Source organism: Hylaeus volcanicus, chromosome 8 (genome assembly GCF_026283585.1).
Source record: "Hylaeus volcanicus isolate JK05 chromosome 8, UHH_iyHylVolc1.0_haploid, whole genome shotgun sequence".
NCBI classification, from domain to species: Eukaryota; Metazoa; Arthropoda; class Insecta; order Hymenoptera; family Colletidae; genus Hylaeus; species Hylaeus volcanicus.
Genome location: NC_071983.1, coordinates 12,456,213 through 12,479,805, shown reverse-complemented (window position 1 = coordinate 12,479,805; position 23,593 = coordinate 12,456,213). Strand labels below are relative to the sequence as shown.

The 23,593-nt window shown below is 38.0% G+C and overlaps 2 protein-coding genes and 1 long non-coding RNA gene across 6 annotated transcripts in view; 1 reads left to right on the top strand and 2 right to left on the bottom strand.

Annotated features, from left to right (window-relative positions):
• Positions 1-118: 118 nt before the first annotated feature.
• On the top strand, positions 119-4,981 carry LOC128881458 (sodium-independent sulfate anion transporter-like). 3 transcript variants are annotated; one of them, XM_054132504.1, is made up of 9 exons: positions 119-376; positions 1,712-1,935; positions 2,488-2,683; positions 2,770-2,990; positions 3,070-3,634; positions 3,717-3,943; positions 4,022-4,195; positions 4,280-4,442; positions 4,515-4,981. In XM_054132504.1, exons 2-9 carry the CDS (start codon positions 1,726-1,728, stop codon positions 4,661-4,663), a joined length of 1,905 nt encoding a protein of 634 aa, XP_053988479.1. In that variant the 5' UTR covers positions 119-376; positions 1,712-1,725; the 3' UTR covers positions 4,664-4,981. The 3 variants fall into 3 exon arrangements, with proteins under 3 accessions (XP_053988479.1, XP_053988480.1, XP_053988481.1); XM_054132505.1 differs by lacking the exon at positions 119-376 and adding an exon at positions 423-1,556; XM_054132506.1 differs by lacking the exon at positions 119-376 and having other exon boundaries at positions 1,808-1,931.
• LOC128881457 (uncharacterized) overlaps positions 4,829-23,593 on the bottom strand; it is an 84,349-nt gene continuing 65,584 nt past the window's right edge. For both annotated transcript variants that reach the window (XM_054132502.1, XM_054132503.1), the window contains exons 4-6: positions 11,454-11,745; positions 9,408-9,626; positions 4,829-8,398 (exon numbers count right to left, since the gene is read on the bottom strand). In XM_054132502.1, the coding sequence (XP_053988477.1) occupies positions 6,023-8,398; positions 9,408-9,626; positions 11,454-11,745 (2,887 nt within the window). In that variant the 3' untranslated portion in view covers positions 4,829-6,022. The remainder of the gene's footprint in view (positions 8,399-9,407; positions 9,627-11,453; positions 11,746-23,593) is intronic.
• On the bottom strand, positions 13,501-14,722 carry LOC128881463 (uncharacterized). The gene is made up of 3 exons (XR_008458078.1): positions 14,529-14,722; positions 14,246-14,436; positions 13,501-14,123 (listed from the first exon to the last, which is right to left on the bottom strand). It is a non-coding gene; the product is annotated as an uncharacterized LOC128881463 (long non-coding RNA).

Here is a 23,593-nt window from a genome sequence, read left to right as displayed (position 1 = left end):
TACTCAACGAGACAACAAACCGAGTTTTCTCATACTAAATTACCGACTGCAGTACGGAAATGCAGTCCCTCTATTGACAAACGTGTGAACTACACTTTCCCTCGAATCTAAATGAAATGCCGGTTCCTAGGAATCCTAAGTTCAGTTTATGGTGAGATCGTGTGCGGCGCGTATATTGCTCGCATCTTTCCTTCTCGTAGAAAACTTGAATTGTTCATCGTTTAGCTGACTTTCGTTCGCAATTTTTACGTAAACAGGTTATTAAAAGTACGACACCGTATAGCGTTTGTGACAGGTTATGCCAGCTGACGAATGTGATCAATATTTCCACGTAGAAACTGACACGTAGGAATGAAAGTCTTCAAAATAATTAATGGTATGTCCTGTAATTTATAATACAGATTACAGTGCACTCGAACGAACATGTGCCATCTTATTTAAACTATCGAATGATTGTGTATGTTCCGTTCAGCGATTGCGCGAGTGCTAAAAATTAATTGCAACATAAATGGGTAAATAATTCTTGTTCATTTGACCGTGTAATGCTTTTTTAATACGCGTGTACACGATAGCTGTCAATGAGATGGGTCAACTAGCTATTGTTCTTTAATAACGCTAATGGACCTAAACGGCGTTCGAAGGATGTTGAGAAATATCGCGTTCTAACAAACGAAATGTCCAATCATACGTAAAATAACAAAAAAACCGCCTTCGCTCGTTGTAGCCTTAAACGCCGGTGAAATTAAAACAAAACTTTGCGCGTTTAGATTGTGCAATTTTAAGTGACATGAAGGCTATCATATTTTGCTGTAATGCGTTTCGAATGTAATTTTTATTGCGTCCAACGGAAACAATAGAACAATAGAAACAAATTAGTTATGTAGTAAAAGTAGTAAAGTAACTACCTCCTTGAATTTTAATTTCTACTTTTGGGACGTTCTTTCTCATATACGTTTCACAGTTTTTTTTTCTTTTACGATTATTTTCTGTTGTGTTAAAAAAATGATAATTTTGTTTTTACCGACTATCTGGTATTGAACTTCCATGGATTACCGTAGCAATAACATTATTGATTATGAGATCTTTTTTTATATACGCTTTACAGTTTTTTTACGAGTATTTTCTGCTGTGTTAAAAAAAATGATAATTTTGTTTTTACCAACTATCTGTTATTGAACTTTCATGGATTACCGGAACGTTAAGATTATTCATATAAATTCGTACATATTACATTCATGAAGAATTTGTATTGTTTGCGATTCGTGCAAAAAGTATGAAGGCTAGCGGCGACTTTTCCTTCACTAACGTGAGTTAGGTTTCGCGTTCTTTCTGGGTATATAAGCGGCCGAAAGGCTTTGGTGTCTTTCAGTTCCTTACCGTAACGTGATACGTGAATACTGTAAATTGATACAGGTGTATTTATTGTTCCTTTCTTTTCTTTTTTTTTTTCAATTCGCGATATCGCGATATGTGATCATACATATTTACGAAGAAAAACTGAAAATACATGCGTGTGGGCAGCTGCGGCGCTACGGTGAAAGTTGAGACTTTCACAGGTAAAAATATTTTCTGTTTTTGAACCGCGCCGAAAATGTCATTAATCAATGAAGTCAATTTTTCGAAAGTTTTATGCATTTTCATTATTAAGAAGTTGGAAAATAATTTTGCTATACGAATTGTTGGTTTATTAAATTTGAATATTTTTTTGGAGGTATTTGATTCATAATGGCCCCGGAAATGATAGATCGGCGGAAATGGCAATCGAAAGGTAGCCAGTTTAACAAACTTATTAAGAAACGAATACCGATCATTGACTGGTTACCAAAATATAATTCCGAAAAATTTTTAAATGATGCCATCGCTGGTATTACTGTTGGACTTACTGTTATGCCGCAAGGACTCGCTTATGCAACACTGGCAGGATTAGAACCGCAGGTGGAAAATGTTCTATGAAAAATTTGGTTTAATTTTAGAAATTTTGTTCACTATGCTATATACAGGGTGTCCCAAAACTCGGGGAGGAGCCGGAAATGGGGGGTAGCTGAGACGATTCTGAACAACAATTTCCCTTGCAAAAATGTCGGATGGGGCATCGTTAAGGAGATATTAAGCGAAAACCCCGACCAATCAGAGCGCGCGTAGACCGTTGGAGCGGCCGCGGTAGCGAAGGTTACGCGCTAGGCGGCCGCGCTTGTACGCGAACAAGTGACTCGACGTGCATCGCAGGACATTGACGCTGCCGCCTAGCGCGTAACCTTCGCTACCGCGGCCGCTCCAACGGTCTACGCGCGCTCTGATTGGTCGGGGTTTTCGCTTAATATCTCCTTAACGAAGCCCCATCCGACATTTTTGCAAGGGAAATTGTTGTTCAGAATCGTCTCAGCTACCCCCCATTTCCGGCTCCTCCCCGACTTTTGGGACACCCTGTAGATTTAGAAAAGTATCAAATCTTGTCAAATACCTAAAATAACCAGATATATTTTACAGTATGGTCTCTATTCTGCATTTATGGGAGCTATGGTATACATAATATTTGGGTCGTGTAAAGATATCACAATTGGACCAACTGCACTTATGGCACTCATGACTCATGAATACGTGCAGGGTAGAAATGCAGATTTTGCAGTATTGCTTGCATTTTTATGTGGTTGCTTGCAGTTGTTAATGGCTTCTTTACATATGGGTAACATATTGTATATCATTAAAGATTTTAAACGGAGCCTTTCACTTTGAAATTGCTACTTGTCAGAGTATACAAATTATTTGCAGGAGTACTTATAGATTTTATATCGATACCAGTCACAGTTGGTTTTACTTCTGCAACATCTGTTATAATTGTGGTTTCCCAACTCAAAGGTCTATTGGGATTGAAGATTTCCTCTCAAGGATTTCTAGATACGTTAACGAAGGTGTTTAGTAATATTCACACGGCTAGTCTATGGGATACTGGAATGAGCTTCTCTTGTATTACTGTTTTGTTAATGTTTAGGGTAATGTGTAATACAATATGATTTATTGGTTGCAGTTTATTTAGCTATAAAATTATAATGTACTGTATTTATTGTTTAGAAAATGAAAGATATTAAGTTTGCCTCCAACAATGAAAAATCAAACAAATATCACAAAATACTACAGAAAATAATATGGTTAATATCGACAGCACGAAATGCTATCATTGTTATCGTTTGTTCTACTATCGCTTATAAGTTCAACTCCGTAGAATCTGGCTCTCCATTCATTCTTACTGGTCCGGTTAGATCTGGTCTTCCACCTTTTGGTTTACCTCCATTCTATACGCAAATTAAGAACGAGACCTTAAGTTTTACCGATATGTGTTCAGAATTGGGTGCATCCATAGCATTAGTACCCATAATTGGTGTTCTTGGAAATGTGGCAATTGCAAAAGCTTTTGCGAATGGTGACAAAGTTGATGCTACCCAAGAACTAATTACTTTAGGAATTTGTAATGTTCTTGGATCTTGCGCAAGTGCAATGCCAGTTACTGGTTCTTTTAGCAGGTCTGCTGTGAATCATGCAAGTGGTGTAAAAACACCAATGGGTGGTTTGTACACGGGAATATTAATATTACTGGCTCTGAGCCTGCTGACACCATATTTTTACTTTATACCGAAAGGTAATATAATCGTCGTTCTTTCTATGTGTATTTAGTACATTACAAATATATATATATCTAAAAGTTTGCATTATTTTTATAGCTTCTCTATCAGCAGTTATTATCTGTGCTGTGATATATATGATTGAATATCAAGTTGTGAAGCTTATATGGAGGACTAGTAAAAAAGATTTGATCCCAATGTTTGTTACATTTTTATTTTGTCTAGCTATCGGGGTGGAATATGGAATATTATTAGGTGTAGGAACAAATCTTATATTTTTATTATATCCCTCTGCACGTCCTACGATACACGTTGATAAGTGTACAGTAAGTAACAGATTAAAAATGATTGTGTATAATTTTTTTTTTTATTTTTTTATAAATATGCATTTTTATATATTTTAGACTATCTCTGGAGCTGATTATCTATTAGTAACACCGGGAAACAGTCTTTATTTTCCTGCTGTAGATTTTATTAAAAAATCCGTTGGCAATGCTGGAAGAAAACAGGGTTCCAGTCAGATGCCAGTTGTAGTTGATTGTAGATATATTTTAGGAGCAGATTTTACCGCTGCTAAAGTAAATATTTAGATGTTCAATTAATTCCCCTTTGCGACAATCGAAAGGTACTCGTAACAGTTACAGTATATCTTTTTATTATAGGGAATAGCAACATTAATAAATGAATTTAATAACCGAAAACAAGGTCTGTATTTTTATAATCCACGATCAGAAGTTATTGCAGTATTGAAAGGTGCATGTGGGGAAGAATTTCAACATATTTCTAATCAAGAGGAATTATCATATTTGTTATCGTCATGTCAAGGTTATATTTAAAATGGAATAGTAATTAAGTAAATTGAAGCTTTGATTTTTCAACGTCTTTTTCCATTTTCAGGTCAAACTTCACAACAACTTTTAGAAGTAACACACGATAAAACTAATGAACGTCTAATGCTAGGTAATGGAAATGGAAATCGAAATGGACGTTCGTGTCATGAACTTAGCGAAGTTACAACTACACTGTTACATGCAACGGCTAGTTAGAAAAATGGGAGGTAATTTATTAAAACTTCTTTAAGAATGTATTATGTATTTTCTACATTTCATTAATATTTTTCGCGTTGACTGAAAATCTTGTGCATTTAATTTAAATAAGCGTATCATTGTGGAATTTCATATAATACTCTTCAATATTAAGTATGTACTATCTAAAGTTAAAACGACAAATATTTATTAAACATGAGTTGTTAGGAAAATCATCGGCCATATAATACAGTTATGAGTGTGCGATACCATGACAAATTTTATATGAGTTGTAAATGTAAATATATACATAAATGAAATATATTGTTATAAATTCTATTTTTCTACGTTTGTTGCGTTAACAATAAATAAATGACATGGTATACCTTGAATTCAATTGTGTTATTATTTATGGGTTACACTTTCTACTTTTCGTTTCAGCATAGCATTACAAAATAGATGTTATCTCAAGGGTAGGAATTTTATTAAATTTTAGAACATAAATACAACGTCGTTTTAGCGTAAGTAAATAAGTTAAAAGAAAACGTTCATGTACAATAATAGCAAAGCTACACGTACGGCATTTTTTAATATAGCCAATATTTATTCTTATATTATAACTATTTTGATGTTCTCTGACCTACTTTTTGTTCTTTCGGTAGTATTATGTACATTCTTATTTAAACGTTTATAAATTACAGTCTTCTCTTTAGCGCGATATAATTACAGAGATGCAGTTACGTGTAGTGAAGAATGTATTGCACAATCCATCAAAAAGGTGTAACTGTCCATCACCAAAATACCTATCTTCGTAATGAAAACGGACACATGTTTTGTGTACAACATAAATTCAATTTTCGATTTTGCTGGTAACAATTACAAATATTGCACCGAAGCGACACGTTCATTGAACTGCGATAAACAATACAGCAAACTTAACGATATTCCTTAATTTCAATGTTTGTTTACAACGAATACATTAAAAGATATACGAATATTTGGAGGAAAGTCACGCACATTTTTTTGTAATCAAAGCGTGTACAAAAAAAAAAATATTTTATCGTGCACAATATATTACGCCATATTTCGCGAGATGAGAAATAATGAAAATTAATCCTTTGAGTGCAATGAACGCATATACGTAGATTTTTAGATTCATTAACCTTGAAGTTAAGATACGCTTCATGTTTTAATGTTTTTAATCAAATAATTACTGTTCGAAAAGAATTTCTGTTTATTATTTAATCTGGCATAGAAAAATTACGATTGTAACGTTATATTGCCTTGTACATTCGTTTGACAGATTTCACACTAGGAAGAAAGTATTCCGTATTCGACAATTACTTTGACCAAGAATATTCACCACTCAAGAGGTTGTTTTTAATAAAGTCCTGATACGACATCGGTGACCTTTCCACGGCTTCCAATTACGGATGATGTCGTGTTCCTTCTTCCGATCGGATTCTCCTTGATTTGTTTATTTCCGGTGTATTTGCTGGCATTGAATCGACTCTTTCCTAGACCAAACGTGTCGTAAGTTCGTCCAGAGAAAATCCCCGAATCCTTGGATCGGTTTGAAAACCTACTGCCAATATTCTCACTCTGACTGAATGAGTTGTGTCTCACTCCATTTTTCGTCAATATCACGGGGGTACAATCGAAGTCCAAGTCAGCATTCTTCCTAGCAGAATTCAACTCATTCTGACAATTCCATTCACGATTTCTCCGCTCCTCGTACAACTCGTCGTTTCTCAGTTGCTTGTTGTTGATTTGCGTAGAGTAGAACTCATCGTTCTTCAAATGTTTGCTTCTAGATTCTCCCTTCCTTACTTTCGTTCCTAGTTCATGACAACTCCTGGTGTCTTCCAGTCTACTAGATCTCGATCTGACTAGTTGTCTGTCATCGCGAGTCTTCTTTGTTTTCGACTGGTACTTGTTTGAGCTCCATTGATTTTTCTCTTCCGTGATAACGATGTCGACCATCGAATCCAGACCCTCGTCAATTCTGTCCAAAGACTTTGTCAGCAGACTGGGCGATTTTGGAGCCTCGATAGACCTTGGTCTTCGCGTTACAAGCGGCTCCAGATTGAAATCCGTTACGTAAAACAGTCCACTGTCGCTTCCTCCTCGCGAAGAGCACTGATCTTTCTTGGCAACGTGGGATACATGATGAAAGGACTCGGATCTGCGCATCCTGGATCGGGAACTCTCATCCCCGAAGAATTGCTGCTCTTGTTTGTTCAAGTTCTCCGAACTTTCTGGCCGGCCGTAGCTCTGAAGACTCCGATGCTCGTCGAACGAGTTCAGACTTTCGAACTTTCTGATGTGGCTCTCCACCCTGCTCCTACCAGACCTCCTCGATCGGGGACTCGACGCGCTCGATTCAAGGTAATCGTGACTGGCGGATCTGCGCAGCAGTTTCCTTTTTTCTACTTCGCTTCTGTATTTCGAGCTGTGCCTCTGAACGAACCCGTCCGTTGCTCTATTGTTCGACCTCGACTCGTTCGTCGCTCTACTTTTCAGGCTGTACGTGTTCTCAAAACTTCTGATCGACTTCTTGTCTTTGATCTCGCTCTCGCTGAAGCGTCGGAGACGAAAATCGTCGAAGCCCTTCTTCGATTTATCGTCGTCCTCGTTATCGGTTTCCTTTGCGACTGATTTCCGAAAGCGATCGACTCTGGTGTTTCTGATCTGTTCTTCGTAAACCGGACTCTTCCCGTTGTATTTCAACCGAGAAGCGCTGAGGAGGGAATCGCTGCCATCGCCCAAAGTTTCCTCTTCGATTTCTTCGTCGTGAGAGTTATAGGTCCCTTCGTGATCAACGAAGTCGCCGTTCCTCGCCGCCATGATAGTCGCCAAACACGGCGGCGATCTTCTAGGCGGCTGAGGGTACAAAATAGTCGGGACGATGGCGTCCTCGACATCCGGTCCTTTCACGACAATCTTCACGCTGCCTTCCACGGAAGATTTTGAAACTCTTCGCGTTTCAGAGCTGAGCTGCCTAACGTCGCTCGAATTTAAACTGTAGTCTCGATCGTTACCGAAGTATGTTACCTGCTCACCTTTTATCACATTCTGAGAAACGCTGGATTCCGCGTTGGACTTTGGGAGTTTGCCATTCGTTTGTTGATCTCTCTTCAGCACCTTGTCGAACGTGTCGGAATTGTTGTACAGTTTGGTCTTGGAGGCGCGGTCGTTGCAAGGAAGATCCTGATTTGCGACGTGGTCTATCCGACTTTGTTCGTGGCTCTTCTCGTCGAATTCCTCTTCGGCGTCCTTCACGATGATCCTTAGCTCCTCGATAACGTCTTCTATCGTCGTCTCCTGGTCGTTGTCCGGCGATGGATTCAGCTTTTGATGGTTTCCACGCAGCTGATGTTTCGTGTTCTCTGGACTGCTCGACCTCTCCGACGAACTGATGCCCTCGTCCTCGGCGTTCGACGACACTTTCAGCGACTGCTTCGCACCGAGCACCGTCACCTTTTCACGGTCCTCCAGGTTGTAAGTGTTCAGCTTCTCCAGCTGAAGCTGCTGGAGCTCGGTCTGCAGAGCCGAAACTTTTTTACTGAGAATTCTACAGGTTTCCTCGGCACGTACGACTCTTCGCTGCAGGACGTCCACGTCGACACAGTTGTGCGCCCATCTCTGCACCTCCTTATGTAGAAGATCGTTCAAAGCGTCCTCCTCTCTGCCGTCCAATTCTTTCAGCCATTCTTGAAGAACCTGCGGCTCTAGTCCAGCTTCGCAGGCTTCGGCCTGCTCGCAGACGAAATACAATTTACCAAATCGAATCTTTAGATCGAAACGAAATAAGCAATTTAATCGTGAAACAAGATTTGACGACGTTTCGATCCCTTTGCACTAGTCCTAGATCATAAGAATAGAGCGCATGTCTCATAGAAAAAGAATATTTAACTCTCTGTAAGCTTACGTGACTCTCAAACGATGCGCTGCATTTCAAATATTATGCGACGCTACTACTTCGATAAGGGAGAAACACAGCTGAGTCAGTTACAAGTTGCATGAAATCTTGCCGTGCGAATCATATTGCAATGTCATCGACAACCAGAGTAGAGCACACGTTGCAAACGTTTCAGTTGATGACAGTAAATTCATTTGAGTAAATGATTTTCAGTAAATTCATTTTTAAAATTGCTAATGGCTTTTTGAGGCGGAGTTATCGAATATTGCAGAGATAGTGAGTACTGAAAGCGGCAGGTGAACGAAAAACAAGGATTACGCAAAACAGTATGTTTTATGAAGGATTAAAAGTATATAACGTTTTACCAGCTGGGGTTCAAAGATGAGATCAGAAGAGAGATCAGAAGTATTCAAAAGAACGGTAAATGAATGTGTTATTATATATCAATGATTCACTTTATGTACAATTATTGTAGTCCAATAGTATAATTTGTTTAAAAGTTAGACATTATTTAAACTATGGAGGGTTAATCTTCATCGAAATTATATAAATGTGTTTCACTATGCGATATAACGATGTAGTAAATCATTTTTCTTAAGTATAATTTATTGTTTCATTATACACTGTACATATTCCAGTCGAACTCTGTTATTTTCGTTTGTTAATTTAGCCACGTGTTGCTTACCAAACATTGTGTTTTATCAAGTTTGATTCTGTTTTATATATTTTTATCAGGATAAAAAATCCCCAAAGGATCGAAACGTCGTTAAAGAATTTGTTTCAAGATTGAATTATTCGCTTTATCGATGGTTTAAAGTTTCAAACTCGATATCCCGAACCTACCTGAATGTATAATCTGGTTTGCGTTCGTGGTGCAGATTTCAGGAAAGCGTTCAAAAACGAAACTCCTGCGACTCTCAGTGCAATCGCTGCTCTGGGAGCCAGAAGTGCACCAGCCAGGAATCGAAATCGTCCACCCTCGCCGTACTTCAACCTCAACGTAGAAACTGCTTCCGAGACAGCTGCGTGGCCACCTGGAGCTTGGCAAACCTTCGTGAGTAGCTGAAAAACGCAAACAGTTCCAAGGAAATTACGAGATATTGTGCTGTTCGAGCAAAAATCGTTTAAGGTAAGAATATATTATTATAAGTAGATTGTGGACTCTATGCCTTTATAGGATATGCAAACTTAACAAACATGTACTAAATGAAGCTTGTTAGAAATGGAAGGAAAAGATAAGCTAAATGACTTTTTACGACAAAAAATTGTAGATAACCGATTTTATCATAAAATTATTATAAGTGGTAATTATTAAATTAGTTGCAGAAACGTGTATTACTGCTGAATTATCGTTCAAAATTAGATATTTTCCTTATATTTCATAATTTGTTTTGTTGTTTTAATAAAACGACATTGAGTATAGAAATGTTTTATTTTTAAATGGACTCCGCAAATTCTATTTCGTCTTGGATTTCATAAAGCTATAACGCGCTATTGGTGTCATAAGGAATATTATTATAAGGATTTATAAATGTATAATCAACCTCGACACAGGACGCAAATGTATCCGCCTATAAATATTCACGAAGAAACGAGTAACTTTTAAGATTTAATTTTCAAAAAAGTAAATGATATAGAATAAAAAAATTCATGTTGTATGTGGATATCATTGGGGTTGTGACAACAAATTTCTATTGTGTAATTTATTGAACGATGTTTTTTTAGATCGTGTTGTCAGTGCGCGTATAACGATCGCAATAAGAAAGGTACAACGCAGACGTGAACGATAATTAAATTTGTTTGGGTTCAGAAAACTTTGAATTTAAACGAAACGCGTGGATAAACGTATACCGCGGTAATGATGATAAATTACAAGAATTATCTTAGGAGTAAACTGAGTGAAGCGATTTCTATATACAATTCTAGTTGGCAAGCAAAGCCTGTCGACGATTCCTTCCCCGAGCAAGAGGATAAGGATCTCTTTATACTCGTTATATTCTTCCAGCGTTGTACTTTTCTGTGACCACGTGCCGTGGAAGTAATTATCCAGTTCGGTTAGTCAACATCTGATCGTAGCTGCGATGCCTGCGAGGTGCATTTCCTTGGACGCAGGAAATAAAAAGAAGGAAACGTGTGGGGTGCGCGTGAGTTTGCAAATGAAGCTGGCCGAATAACGTTCGGATAGACGATAAAAACTGGTTCTGACGACGTACGCTCTCGAAATAACGGGGTATAAGACCGTCTCACAATCAGTGGACCGGGTTTGTTCGAGACGCGCATTTACGATTATCTCAATGGGTCAGAGACGAGAATAAGCGAACACCTCGTGAAATATGAGAAGACTGACCCAGTATTCTCTTTACTTTATTCAATTATATCTCGTCAACGTTTTAATTAAGCGGTCAAGTCGTCTTGGATGCATGAAAATCATAGCTATATCAACAAATTTATTTATTGAAATTATTTGACTTAATGGAAAATCTGTTTGTTAGCATGTGTTATACATGCATTGAGTATTAACAAAATAATTTTCGAATGACTCTAATCGGGATAGCGGGGTTCTCAGGTATGGTTAGGCCTAAAATAGAAAATCAAGTATTTTAATTTCTACATGATGTATACTGAGGAAGTACATAGAGATTTTTCAAAACATCAATTTCTGTGGGAATGGTGAACATTCGTAGAAAATCTTGCTTTTAGCACAAAACTTAGAGACACAAATGTGTCTAGGAAGAAAAGTTTTCAACTTATCGTGAAATCCATATGTGTTTCCACAATATATGTACATTGACGTAGGAAATGAAAATATCGGCGTGCGACTAGGCGTGGTCTTTTTTATTTTTTTTATTAACAGTTATCGACGTTCAAAACGGAAGTGACGATTGTTACCTGGAGAGCTAGAACTCGGGACCGGTTCAAGCTACTAGTCAGACAGACTGCCAAAGCAAGAAGACCGGGTTGAGCTTGCACCAGAAGCCTGGGTGCATCGGTGCATCGTTCGGCGCAGGCAGCCAGACACTCGACGCAACCTAACTCGTCCAAAGCAGCTCGTCTGGTGCCTACTCTTGGGCCCGTGTGACCAGAGGACGGTGGTGAACTTTGGGCCAGCTGAACACCTCGCAATGTCTCCAACAATAAGGTGATTCCATCGGCAGGTGGCGAGGCGAATTCTTGAACAAAGCTAGAAAATAAGTTCGTCGTTCAATTAAACAGGAAATGAGACTTGTATTCTTTTTTATATGTATTAAAATAAAAGCTGGCGATATTGTTGCGGATATTTAGCGGTGGAGTTTTTGAACATTACAAATGCCATTTTTAGTATTGCATCAGGTTGGTGTAATTACTTCTATTTTTGGTTGAATTCGTGCCACCTTAAAACGTTGAGAAATACAAAAACCATGGAATGTGAATCTTGATCAACAGCAATTCTCTTTGTTATATCCTACGATAGCAGCGTAAGTAAACATATTAGGAGGTTTTATTGGCTTCCTGTAAAACACTCGCAACCTCAAATGAAAACCATACCGTTCGTGTACAAAGCCATAATTAAACCTGTTTGGATTTATAGACTTATACAACTCTGAGCGACGGCAGCAGAATATTAATTAAAGTTCTCACTATGGAATTGATCGTAAACTTCTTGTCGAAGTTCAATGTTCTGGCCAATGCCAATGTGACCCTCTCGTAAAAAGATGTAAAATTATAATCATACAAGCATTATACATCTAAAGGACTATACACAACAATAAGAAAAAGCCATAAGATAATGCATGAATAAATTACAAATATTGCTTGTATTTTTATTCACAGAAATGTATATAACGATACAAATAATTTCCGTAATTTACTTACAGTTTTACTGCACGCACATTTATTTAAATCGAAAATAAACAGACTGCGTTCATTTTGATGTATTACTTATATAATTTTACAACTATATAGTATTATTATAAAAACTGTCGGTTGGTTGTCAAAATATTCAAGAACATGGAATCGAATCAGTAGACTGCGGATCTTTATGCATTTATAGGAAATTTCAATGTGCAAGTAACTACAAAATGCAAGCAATATACAAGAATATAAAAGGTATTAAAAGTAAAATTCATGTTATAATATTTGCAGAATAAAATTAATTCCTATTTAAGTTGAATTTTTGTAGCCACGTTCGCGAAGATTTCGTTTTGCATAAATGATCCGCAGTCTACGAATCAGTAATATCGGTATCTTATAAAGCGACACACGATTGTATATTGCACGATCGACTTGATTCCTTAATTGTGGAGAGGACCGGAAGTTACGCGTAACAGCATGAATACACCTCGAAGGGGACGAGACCAAGTGCAGCAGCCATAGAACCGCTGACAGAAATAAGAAACCGTAATTACATAATTATGGGACCTTGCGTTAAACGGAAAAACCAGTCCTGTTTTATAGATATACCGGTAAGCAAGGTCCTTTAAGGTTCGAAGAATGACGGTACAAGAACCTCGTTTCTATTAATAACGTTAATATGAAGGGGAAGAAAATGCGTATCAATTAAATTACATGCTCCTCCAGTTTCCGGAACATCCTTATTAAGTCTAGATTCTAGAAAACGCGAGTACAGGGAGTAGGTTTAATATTCGCATAGTTTACAATCTGTTGTTTTTTTTTTTAGTAAAAGTGATGCAATCGAGGAATACATAATATTATAAAACATCGAGTCTAGTTAACCCATTCATTACCAACTATGAGATGTCTCGTAGTTCACATTGATTGCAATTACTCAAGGGATAAGTTTACAGCCTATCGAGTTACGAATTATTGCGAAAGAAGATCGTAAATTTTCTGTTTGAAACAACAAATTCAATATTACTTTTTATTATCGAAATAATAACCTAGATCATCGATACTGCTGCGAAATATGAATCAAGAGGGATAATTTTGACACTATTTAAACTTTACACTAAGCATTGAATAGACATTAATAACACGATTTTCAACAAATATTTAAATTTTGGCGTTAATTTATCGACCCTTTATTTTGTAATATATTCCTTTTTGAATTTTACAAATACAGTGGAGACTCTCATATCCGAATTAATAGGGAGACAAAAGTGGCCGGATAGGGGAATTTTCGGATAATAGAACAATTACTTTCTTTTGCATCGAACATCATTTATTCAATTAGAAATCAATAAAATTAAGCTTTCTAGGTTCAAGGGTTTAGCTTGGACGTTGATACAAACTTTGCAGCCCCTTTTCACCCCATCAGGGATTGAATTTTTTTAAATGCCGAAATATGTGTTTGATTAATTATGTCAAAGAGCATTAAGACCAAGTTTCAAGCAAATCCGACAACAAATAAAATATTCCTCGTACAAACGTCGCAACTCCTTTTTACTCCCTTAGGTGTTGAATTTCAAAATATCCTTTCTTATTCCTTCTATGCATCATAAAGGAAACCCCTGTGCAAAATTTCAGCTTTGTAGGTTCAAGGGTTTTGCCTGGACATTGATTGTAATCAGTCAGGGCTTATAGAGAGGATTCTTCGCTTAGGTACAATTCTTTTGGCCGAATCTAAAATGATTAATTTAAGAAACATCAATTATGTGTCATTTTAAATATATACGTACATATGAAAATTTCAGTAATACGTAAGTATCTGTGACATTCAAGGTTAAAGTGATAAAATTGCTCACCATACGTATACCAATAAAGCTCGATGAATAAAAACACGGTCAGTGTCGATTATTTATTCAGTCCTGTGAGACTGTTACTATTTCATGTTCGATCGACGATAGTGTAGCATGCTCCGTGGGATATTACTTTCCAGATACCATATTTATCGACGAAAAGAAATACTAATACGATAGCTTTCTTTCGCATCGCTCTGAAATAGTGGGAATGTCGCAGTCTTAACGTAGCCAAGTGTGAAGTCGAGGAAATGGAAATTACGACTGTCAGAGTGATTGATATACAGACTGTTGGGTCTAGTTTGATTCGATGCTGCAGGTTGAGTCCTTCTTTTTTGCTCGAATAGAAGGCATTCTTAATGGACGATAGCTATCTTTGATCCTGTCACGTTAGCTTCCTCCGTAATTATATGCCTGGAACACGTGCAACTTTGTATGTACAGCTAGCAGTGATCTCTCCGCTCGTGAGAATCTCGCGTCGAAGGCTTTTGTCACTTTCCAGATGCTTTCGTTACGCTACGTAATCGTGTCAGATGGATAGACAGATACAGACGACGGAGACAAATTATTAGTTACGCTTGTTAACAGTACGTATTTATTAAAATTGTCGGAACGGGATTCTTCGATGGGTTTAAAATTATCTTGTCAAGAGGTAACATTAAATTTCCTCTGGTAAGAACACTGCTACAGTATCGCGAGTAAAACCATCGCAAACAAAACGAATCTTGAAGAGTCAATGAAGAGGATTTGGCTTCGTGACGAAGAAATGAAAGCTATCACTCACCTCAGAAAAGGTTTGAGGATAGATCAAAATACGAATGGATTGTCTTCTTTTTCTACGTAAGTTCTTTCAACAGAAATACATTTTCTCCGTCAGATAGGAAGCTTTCTGATCCCATCATGGAAAATAAAATTTAACTATTGTAGTATTGTAGTAGTAATTGATTCGCGGTGTCCTTCTTCTGGACGACAACGCACGGCTGCATATAGCAGCATTAATTCACGATAAACTTACTAAAATATACTGAATACCTCTCGAATAACCACTTTATAATCCAGACCTGATTCCATGTGACTATTATATGGGTGATACACTGAAGGAGGTATTAAGAGGTAAAAGATTTAAAAATAACACAGCGCGCTGCAGCGGTTCAACTGTACTTGCACTATTGGTTCCTGGAGCAATCAACTGCATCTTTTCCTAAGGGGATTAGAGAGCTTCCTATCTGACAAAGAAAATATATTCTGTTGAAGAAAAGTACGTAGAAAAAGCGTAGAAAAACCTCCATTTGTATTTGTATCTATCACCGATAAAGTTGTGTACAAAAATTCCGGTTTATATTTAAATGATGATCGTATTATCTCAAGTACACAAAGAAATAAGAAAATTACATAACGCTTACGATTAAAGTATATTTAAACGAAGTAATTGAGCGTACCTCTATACAATAGCAAGTACAGGACTCGTAGGGTTGATTGCTGTTAAAGTATTTATAAAATTTCGGTGCATTACATTTCTGAAAAGTGACAACGACGAACATTCCCTTTCATCTAAAGGATAATAGAGATAATTATCAGCATAGAAATTCCGAGTCTTGAATACCAACTGCGCAGCGAATTTTGATTCGTCACGCGGACAAACAACCATAAATCATACGCGGAACGCACCCACAGGTTTCCAAAAAGGAAAAGTAAACGCATGAAAATGTTATTCAGAAAGACGCACGTCTGGACCGACGACACTATAAACACCGTGTATAGGCGCCGTACGCAACTTGAATGCATGCAAATGAGTATTAAAACGTTTTCTATGTACCTGGCTATGTGTTCGTCGCCTATTTACTCGAGGATAAACAAGAGAGAGAAAGAGAGTTCCTTCCTAACAATAGACACATTATGTTACCAGCCGTATTATGCATACTGTGTGAGGTATCGTGATACTCGCGCGTGTGTATACCTGCGCGAAATACACCGCTGTATTATTATTCAATGATGTGAATATCATGGAGCGCCTTTGTTGGACGCGCCTTAAAAATACACGATGGCCGATCTGTTTGGACAACCGAGGAAATGAAAACTCGTACGTGAATGAGAATGACTTGTCGAAGAAACCTGAGCAAATTTTATTTGAAGCGAAAGTAATAAATAATTATTCCGAATAATTATCTTTGACTTTTATATCCCGCAATGTTATGTAAAATAATCGGAATAAGTTCGTTATTTGTTATAGTAGATATATACTTGACCTTTGGATGTTTTTCTGTCACGTGTAATGAATAAAGTTTCTATAACATTTTATTTGCAGAATTTCCTTGTAAAGTTCTTTTACAAAGCATGTTCAGTGTTCTTCACATTGTAAAACTTGTATCGTTTTTTAAAAGGTTTCTTTCCTATTTTCCTTGAGTGATAGAGACTTGCTTGATATTGTTTAATAATAATTATGGCTAATATTTCCATAATATTGAGCCTATATTTTCCATCGGAACATGTAGAACCACTAAACAGAATTTCATTAGGATTGGACGAGAATAGTACAAATTGTAAAGGAATCACAAACAGAATGATCTTTAATTTTATATTAATGGTAATAGAAGTTATTTGTTCTTAAAAATAATCATTAGTGTAAGTTATTTCATAAAGTAAGATGAAGTAGATATATCTCAAAAACGAAATAACCACGATATAAAGAAACTTATGTTTGAAAGAGTATTTCAAATAACGCTATGTCAAATGCGCCCACGTCTGCGGTAGAGTATATGCAAGCAGCGAAACATGTTCGTAGACCACCTTGCGAAAAGCACTTCAAGGGATATCTATAAATTCTTTACTATATTCCCTTTCATTCTCGATCAAAGTAAATACAAGTGTGCGCATACAGGGTGTAGCATAATACGTGGTACATACTTCAGTAGTGCATGAGGAATTTGAAACAACGAAAATAGCGATACGTAAGAGACGAGATAAATCTCGATCTCGTCTCGATTTCGACATGCGATTCGAGATCGAGATTATTTGTAACATTCGAGATCGATATCGAGATATGAGCGAGATCAAGATTATTTCAAATTCTCGTCGAGATCTCGACAAAATGTTTTATTATACCGCCGATCGCCAACACATATGGCGCAGTGACTGCTGTGCTAACAAACGTAAAAATTAATAAAAACGAATCAAACACAGCGGACACATTTAATGCTGAATTTCTACTAATTTGTACCTCCGACATAATTAAACATGTATGATACATATAGTATCATTCAGTGTTCGATTAGACATTAATAACAATTACGGTTCGGAATAAGTATCCATTCGAGACATTAATCGTGACAAATTTGTCAATATTTTAATATCTATTGATTAGACCAACTAAAAATTATTTCTGTTCAATTAACTTTTGACAAGACTTATTAATTAAACAACGATAGGGAATATGATTTCGCTGTGATATTAATGTTTCACGAATTCTGGATGGATTCAACGAGTCTACCAATTGAGCGGTACGCGGTTGTTGTTCGTCCTTCCCCTTCTCTACTTCGACAGGCACAAGCGGGCCGCGACCCTTGACACAGGTATACGAAGGACGCGGTCCCATTCTTCGACGATCCTTCGGTCCGTATGGATCTCGCGAATCCGCGTCCGTGTCTCGCGAACCCGCGTCTTGTCTCGCGTTCCTCCTATTCTCCCTTGTAGTTTCTGCTTGGTATTGTTTGGTATTGCTTGTGGGTATCTTAGTTTAGTCTAGTTAGTTTTAAGGCATGCGTGTACGGGTGTCTGTCCTCTGTCGAATAATTATTAATCATTTGTTCAATTCTTTTGCTTTGTTCGTAGGTCCATATTGGACTCGCAACTTCGTTCTCCAACTCGGTCGCTATTACTTCATGTGATAAGTGAAGTGACCAACTGTGTAACTGGACAGAAAGGTCGGTTGCCGTCCTCCTGGTGGATCTGTATTCGAGAGGAGGACAATCGGCTCCTCCGGATCGGTTCTCTGCTCCCTGTATCCCTTCTGGTGTAGTCCAGACTCCCGGCGTAGTGCAGTAAGTCCAAAGCGCAGTGAGACGGGTACAAGTCGGGTCCGTCGTGGCTCCCAGATGGATGCAGGGTGTAGAGGACTGGTTCGGAAGCGTCGGTCGTCTTCCTCTCGAGTCCAGATCCAACAAGAGGAAACGGGACTGACTCAGTAAGTCCAGTTTCATGGTCGCGTCGTGTCGCGATTTCCATTTAGCTTCCATTTAGTTCAAATAATAATTATTTGGCAGAGTCGGACTTGGACTTTGGAAATCGAAGGGAATTTTCTTTTCCTTTGATTTTCATCGTTTCGTACTTAGTATTAAGCTCGTCGACTCTATTTAGGGTATGCATCTATGTATGTATACTCTATGTAGAGGGAGATCGAAGGAACTTTGATTCCTTCTATCTCCGGGTCTCCAGTCGCAGCAACCTCCACGTGGTGAGACCTGGTAATCGGTATTACTCGCGACAAAGAATCACTTATTGATCCTTCGTCGCGAGTAATAGCGAGCTAATGGCTGCGAACTTGTAAAGTGTAAAGTGTAACGTGCAAAAGTATAAAGTGGAAAAGTGTAAAGCGTAAAGTGCAAAAGCGTAAAGTGTAAAGTATAAAAGTATAAAGTGCACAAGTGTAAAGTGCAAAAGTGTCAAATGTAAAGTGTAAAGTGAGATTGAATTTAGATTAGCAGGGATATAACTAGTTTTCAGAAAAATTCATTTGTATAAATGATGTATCAACATTAATATATTTTTACTGCAAAATGTTAGTCAATTTTCACGACAACTTGTGTATTTAAACTATAGACGAAACTACGAAATATTTGTTCGAATAATCGAGAGTAATTGTATTCCTATACTACTATGTAGATAATATATTCTGCAAACGATTGAAAAGTTGCGTGTATCGCGAAGGCCTGGCGGAGGACAAAGAAGAATTTGTTCCAAGGAGAACGACTCTCCTATCGAAAACACGCTTTCCTGGAGACGTCATGCGATGCCTCGTCCGGCAATGGGTGCATTATATTACACCCTGCATTATGCAGACTACGGTGTACACGTAAGAATGCCTTCGGCAGACGGGACATGAATATCAAGTGTTCCTTATTGCCTGGTGCGTGGGGCGCACCCTAAAATTCAAGACGATGGACGACGCTCAAGAGAAGAAAACGAAAGGACTTAACGACGTCGGACATTTCTCTTTCACGCGATGCTTTCGACCCTAAATGGATTGCGTAATTTGCATTTTCCTGAAATTTTACCGCACGATAATGTACTTGCATCGGAGTGCATTGCTATTTATACAGCTTTTCTGCACGCGATGCCGGAATTTTAGAAATACTGGCAGAGTTGAGCGCGAAGGACACTTTAACTCTTCGAGGCACACGATTATAAACGAAAATGAAAATTCAAGCTGCACAGAAAAACAGCGTCAACAATTTGCTAACGCGTTTTCACTTGTATACATCTCTACACTTATTGTACTTTTAGCGTTAGTTCTTAGTATCGCCACACGAATGAAAAACTTTGAATAAAATGGTAAAGCTAAGCAAAAGGTGGGATAGTTTTTAACCCACTCAACTTCAAAGAGTTAAACGATGTATATTGTTAAAGGTAAGCATAATAATCGGACTTCTTTAAGCTACCAAAATATTTTATGAAATTTGAACGAAATAACGTTTCAAGAGTTTCTAAACTTTCATTAAAACTCACTTTGTATGGTAATAATTATTAATCTAAATATATATGTTACGGTGAATGTCATAAATTCTGGAATATTGATCAAATTCGCACTTTTTCGATACTTTCTTCGGTCATCATTTCGATTGGACGGTTTAAACGTTTATCATCATCCACATCCTCTCTGGCTTCTCTAAATCGTCGATGCAACTCAAAAGCTTGTGTATTTGATAAACAATTATCTCCATAAGCAATTTTAAGCATTTGGATCGTTTCCGTAACGCTTTTACCGATTCTAACACAGAACTTAATGTTGATTCTTTGCTCTTTATTCATTTTTCGACGAACGTATATCAACTACCGTCACTCAAATTGCGTGTATCTTGGCTTCTAGTGAACGAAATCTCATGAAGCTTTCAGAGGTTAATAAAAATTGATTAGTTAGTTTCGGAACAGAGGGTGTATACTATACATACACGCATTCACATACACACACACACATATAACATCTGGCTACAAACGGAATTCTTGTATTTCCAAAATTTACACAGAAAAACATTCTTTGGCGTTCCGTGACTTCCTTTGAATCGCCGTATACAATTTTGTCACGCGTATCCGTAAAACAGATGCCAGTGTAAGAAATAAATGGAAATATATTTTGCCCGATACCAATGATGTAGCGTCGAAACAAGCCCGTCCGGTAGCTCCTTATCGCGATATCAACGAAAAACATAGCCGTATCGAAAGGGATAAAAGTGAACTCTAACTCGAGACCGGTACGCACGTACAGATGCGAATCGCGGCAAACAGGTTAATCGAGGGACTCAGCGGGTAAGATAAACGCGTCTCGAGATTTCCACCGCGAGGACGAGCAGAAATACGAGCGTGCCCGTGGAACCGATCGCGACGCATTGCCTCCTCTCTGTGTAAGAAGCAGAAACGGGATCTGATATCGCGTGAAGAAAAAAATGAGACTTCCTTGGTTTCCATTAAGTAGGAAGCAGTTACGCATTCGCTGTTACGCGAAGCGGAAGCATCGCGGGGTATCGTGCGGGTTCGGTGGCCGGTCGAGGCTTCTTTAGCACGGTTGATATTCCTCCACGTGGAAAAAGAAACGTTGGAACGTGGTTGCTTTATATAAATGCATCGCGTTAACCCGGCGCGAACATGTTTTTCCATATCTGAGCAATTACCCAGTTCAAGGTTCGGATTAATTAAAATCGCGTGGAAATTTTTCTCCGTCAACGAGTTAGCGTACTAACGCGCATTTCTAGGTACCGAATTATCAGCGGTTGGTACATACAAAGTGACGTTTATACAAACGTAATTATACATCCTTTGAATATCGAACTGTTGACCGGAACAACCCAGCAAGGGTTTTAACGGTTCTGATCGCTGGAGACGGAATTCTTAATTTATTATTTTATTTTTTTTTTATTCGCTCAAATTGATCGATCGATATCGATAAAGACTTGACGTGATTATTTCACGCGATTGTAACAATTCGTAACGCAGTATGCCAATTTTACCACAAACAGAGCAACATTTTTTTGACGTGGATATTAAGCATTGGTGTCAAATTCTAAGATTCAAGTCGATGGAAATTCGGATATTCGTTATTGCTAACGTAGATACTACTCACTTTTAAAAATATCTACATGTACCAAATGCTAAGCTGCGTAACACTTGGTGCACAAGCCTTGATTCTTAAAGTCTTTCATTGAGGATTCGTTTCCTGCATACCAAGGTTTCGTGAATGGGCCCAGAAATCCTTTGAATTGCCATCGATTGAAAGAAAGGCGTTTTAAAGAAGCGATGATCGACAAAGGACGCCACCGACACGGAATATCAATGAAAACGAAGCCTGATTCGCATAACAACAGCCAACAGACACGCGAATCCTTTCGAGCCGAGTGAATTGCAGACCGAAAAAAAACAACAAATCGCGTGTTCCTCCCTTGGATGCCTTTCATCGGTCTCTTTTGCTAGCAATCACGTTTCGATAAGTTTCTGGAAGTCTTATTAACGTTCTTATTTAATCAGACCGACATCTGGATATTTAATTAAACGTCGAACATTTCATTAAGGGAGCATATTTTCATTTTTTTACTTCGAGAAGAACAATTTTTTTTAAATTTTATTTTCTCAAATTATATGTCTTCGAATATGTATCTACAAAAGGATACATCGATATAACGAAAGTAAAAGTAACGAAATTATAGGTATTTGAAGTACAGTCAAAGTAAGTACAGTCTGTTTTTATACGGCGGAGAGGGACCGCATAAAAATAACATAATATGTTAAAAATTATTTGTTAAAAGTAAACGTCTGTTATTTTAATGCGGTCCCTCTCTACCGTATAAAAACAGACTGTACTTACTTTGACTGTACTTTAAATACCTATAACTTCGTTACTTTTACTTTCGTTATATCGATGTATCCTTTTACAGATATATTTTCGAAGACATATAATTTGAGAGAATAAAATTTAAAAAAAAAATATACATGTCGAATTGAGTAACCTCCTCCTTTTTCGAAGTCGGTTAAAAAATTGTTCTTTTCGAAGTTAAAGATGAAAATATGCTTCCTTAATGAAATGCTCGACGTTTAATTAAATGTTCAGATAATATTTCATATATTTCGTATATCATAGCCTTTACTTATTGAATATATTATAGAAAAAATATAAATTAATCATGTCTTTCCTTATTGCCGCGTCACGACCGACTGCTGTTATTTATACAACCGCGATCGCATTGCATGCGATCCATGCCCGCTCGGGTCGTAATAGATTAAACTATTACGATACAATTTTAATTCCTTTTCCGAGTGTCTGAGATCGGTAAGAATGCTAAATCTCCTAAGGCTTCAAAATTCATTTTAACAACGCTAAAGACCAACTCTTATTGTGCGGACGTTTCCCGCGGAAAACGCTCGACTCTTCGCTCCAGATATCACGCACGACCGATCCCCGACCGGTATAAACGAGGCAACATCGACGTAATCGATCTCGACAGGCAATTATTAGGAACGGCTCGAAAATAAATCGATTCCGTCGGCCTGGGACACAAGCGCGTAGGGCATCCAAGCAAAAACACCAGTCTAAATGCTGCAAGACACCGACAAATGATACACGCGAGACCCGATCGTGGAAATCGAGGATGCGCCTCATCCAGATCGATTTGCACATTGAGCGCGCACCGGTGTACAGTTATCCGTAATATCGGCATTCGTTTATCCGAGGCCACTGCTTACGGGTTATCCGGTTGCCTCGTTCGAATTATAAGCAATTCCCGTATGTGGGACAATCGCGTCGGCCAGGTGCTCGTCTCGCGAGGATGGCGCCGAGATCGCGGAGAATCTGTGACGTTCACCGAAGAATCATCGACGAGGAAAAAATTCTCCGACACTCGGCGTCGTCCTTAATCATCCGCGGCGTCTAACGGAACTCGTCGTTCGCTGTACGACGTTTGCCAGATTGCCATCTAACAACCACGTCAAGCGTTATGCGCCAATGTTAATGAAAGCTCATAGGCAGATGGCGAACTGGAAAGTATTTCAGTCCTGTTCGGTCAATTGCTACGGTTCTCGATACTTTACGGGATATCGTTACGAACAGTGTGCTTTTTCCACTGGTTCGATATCTATATCTCACGGGCGAACTAC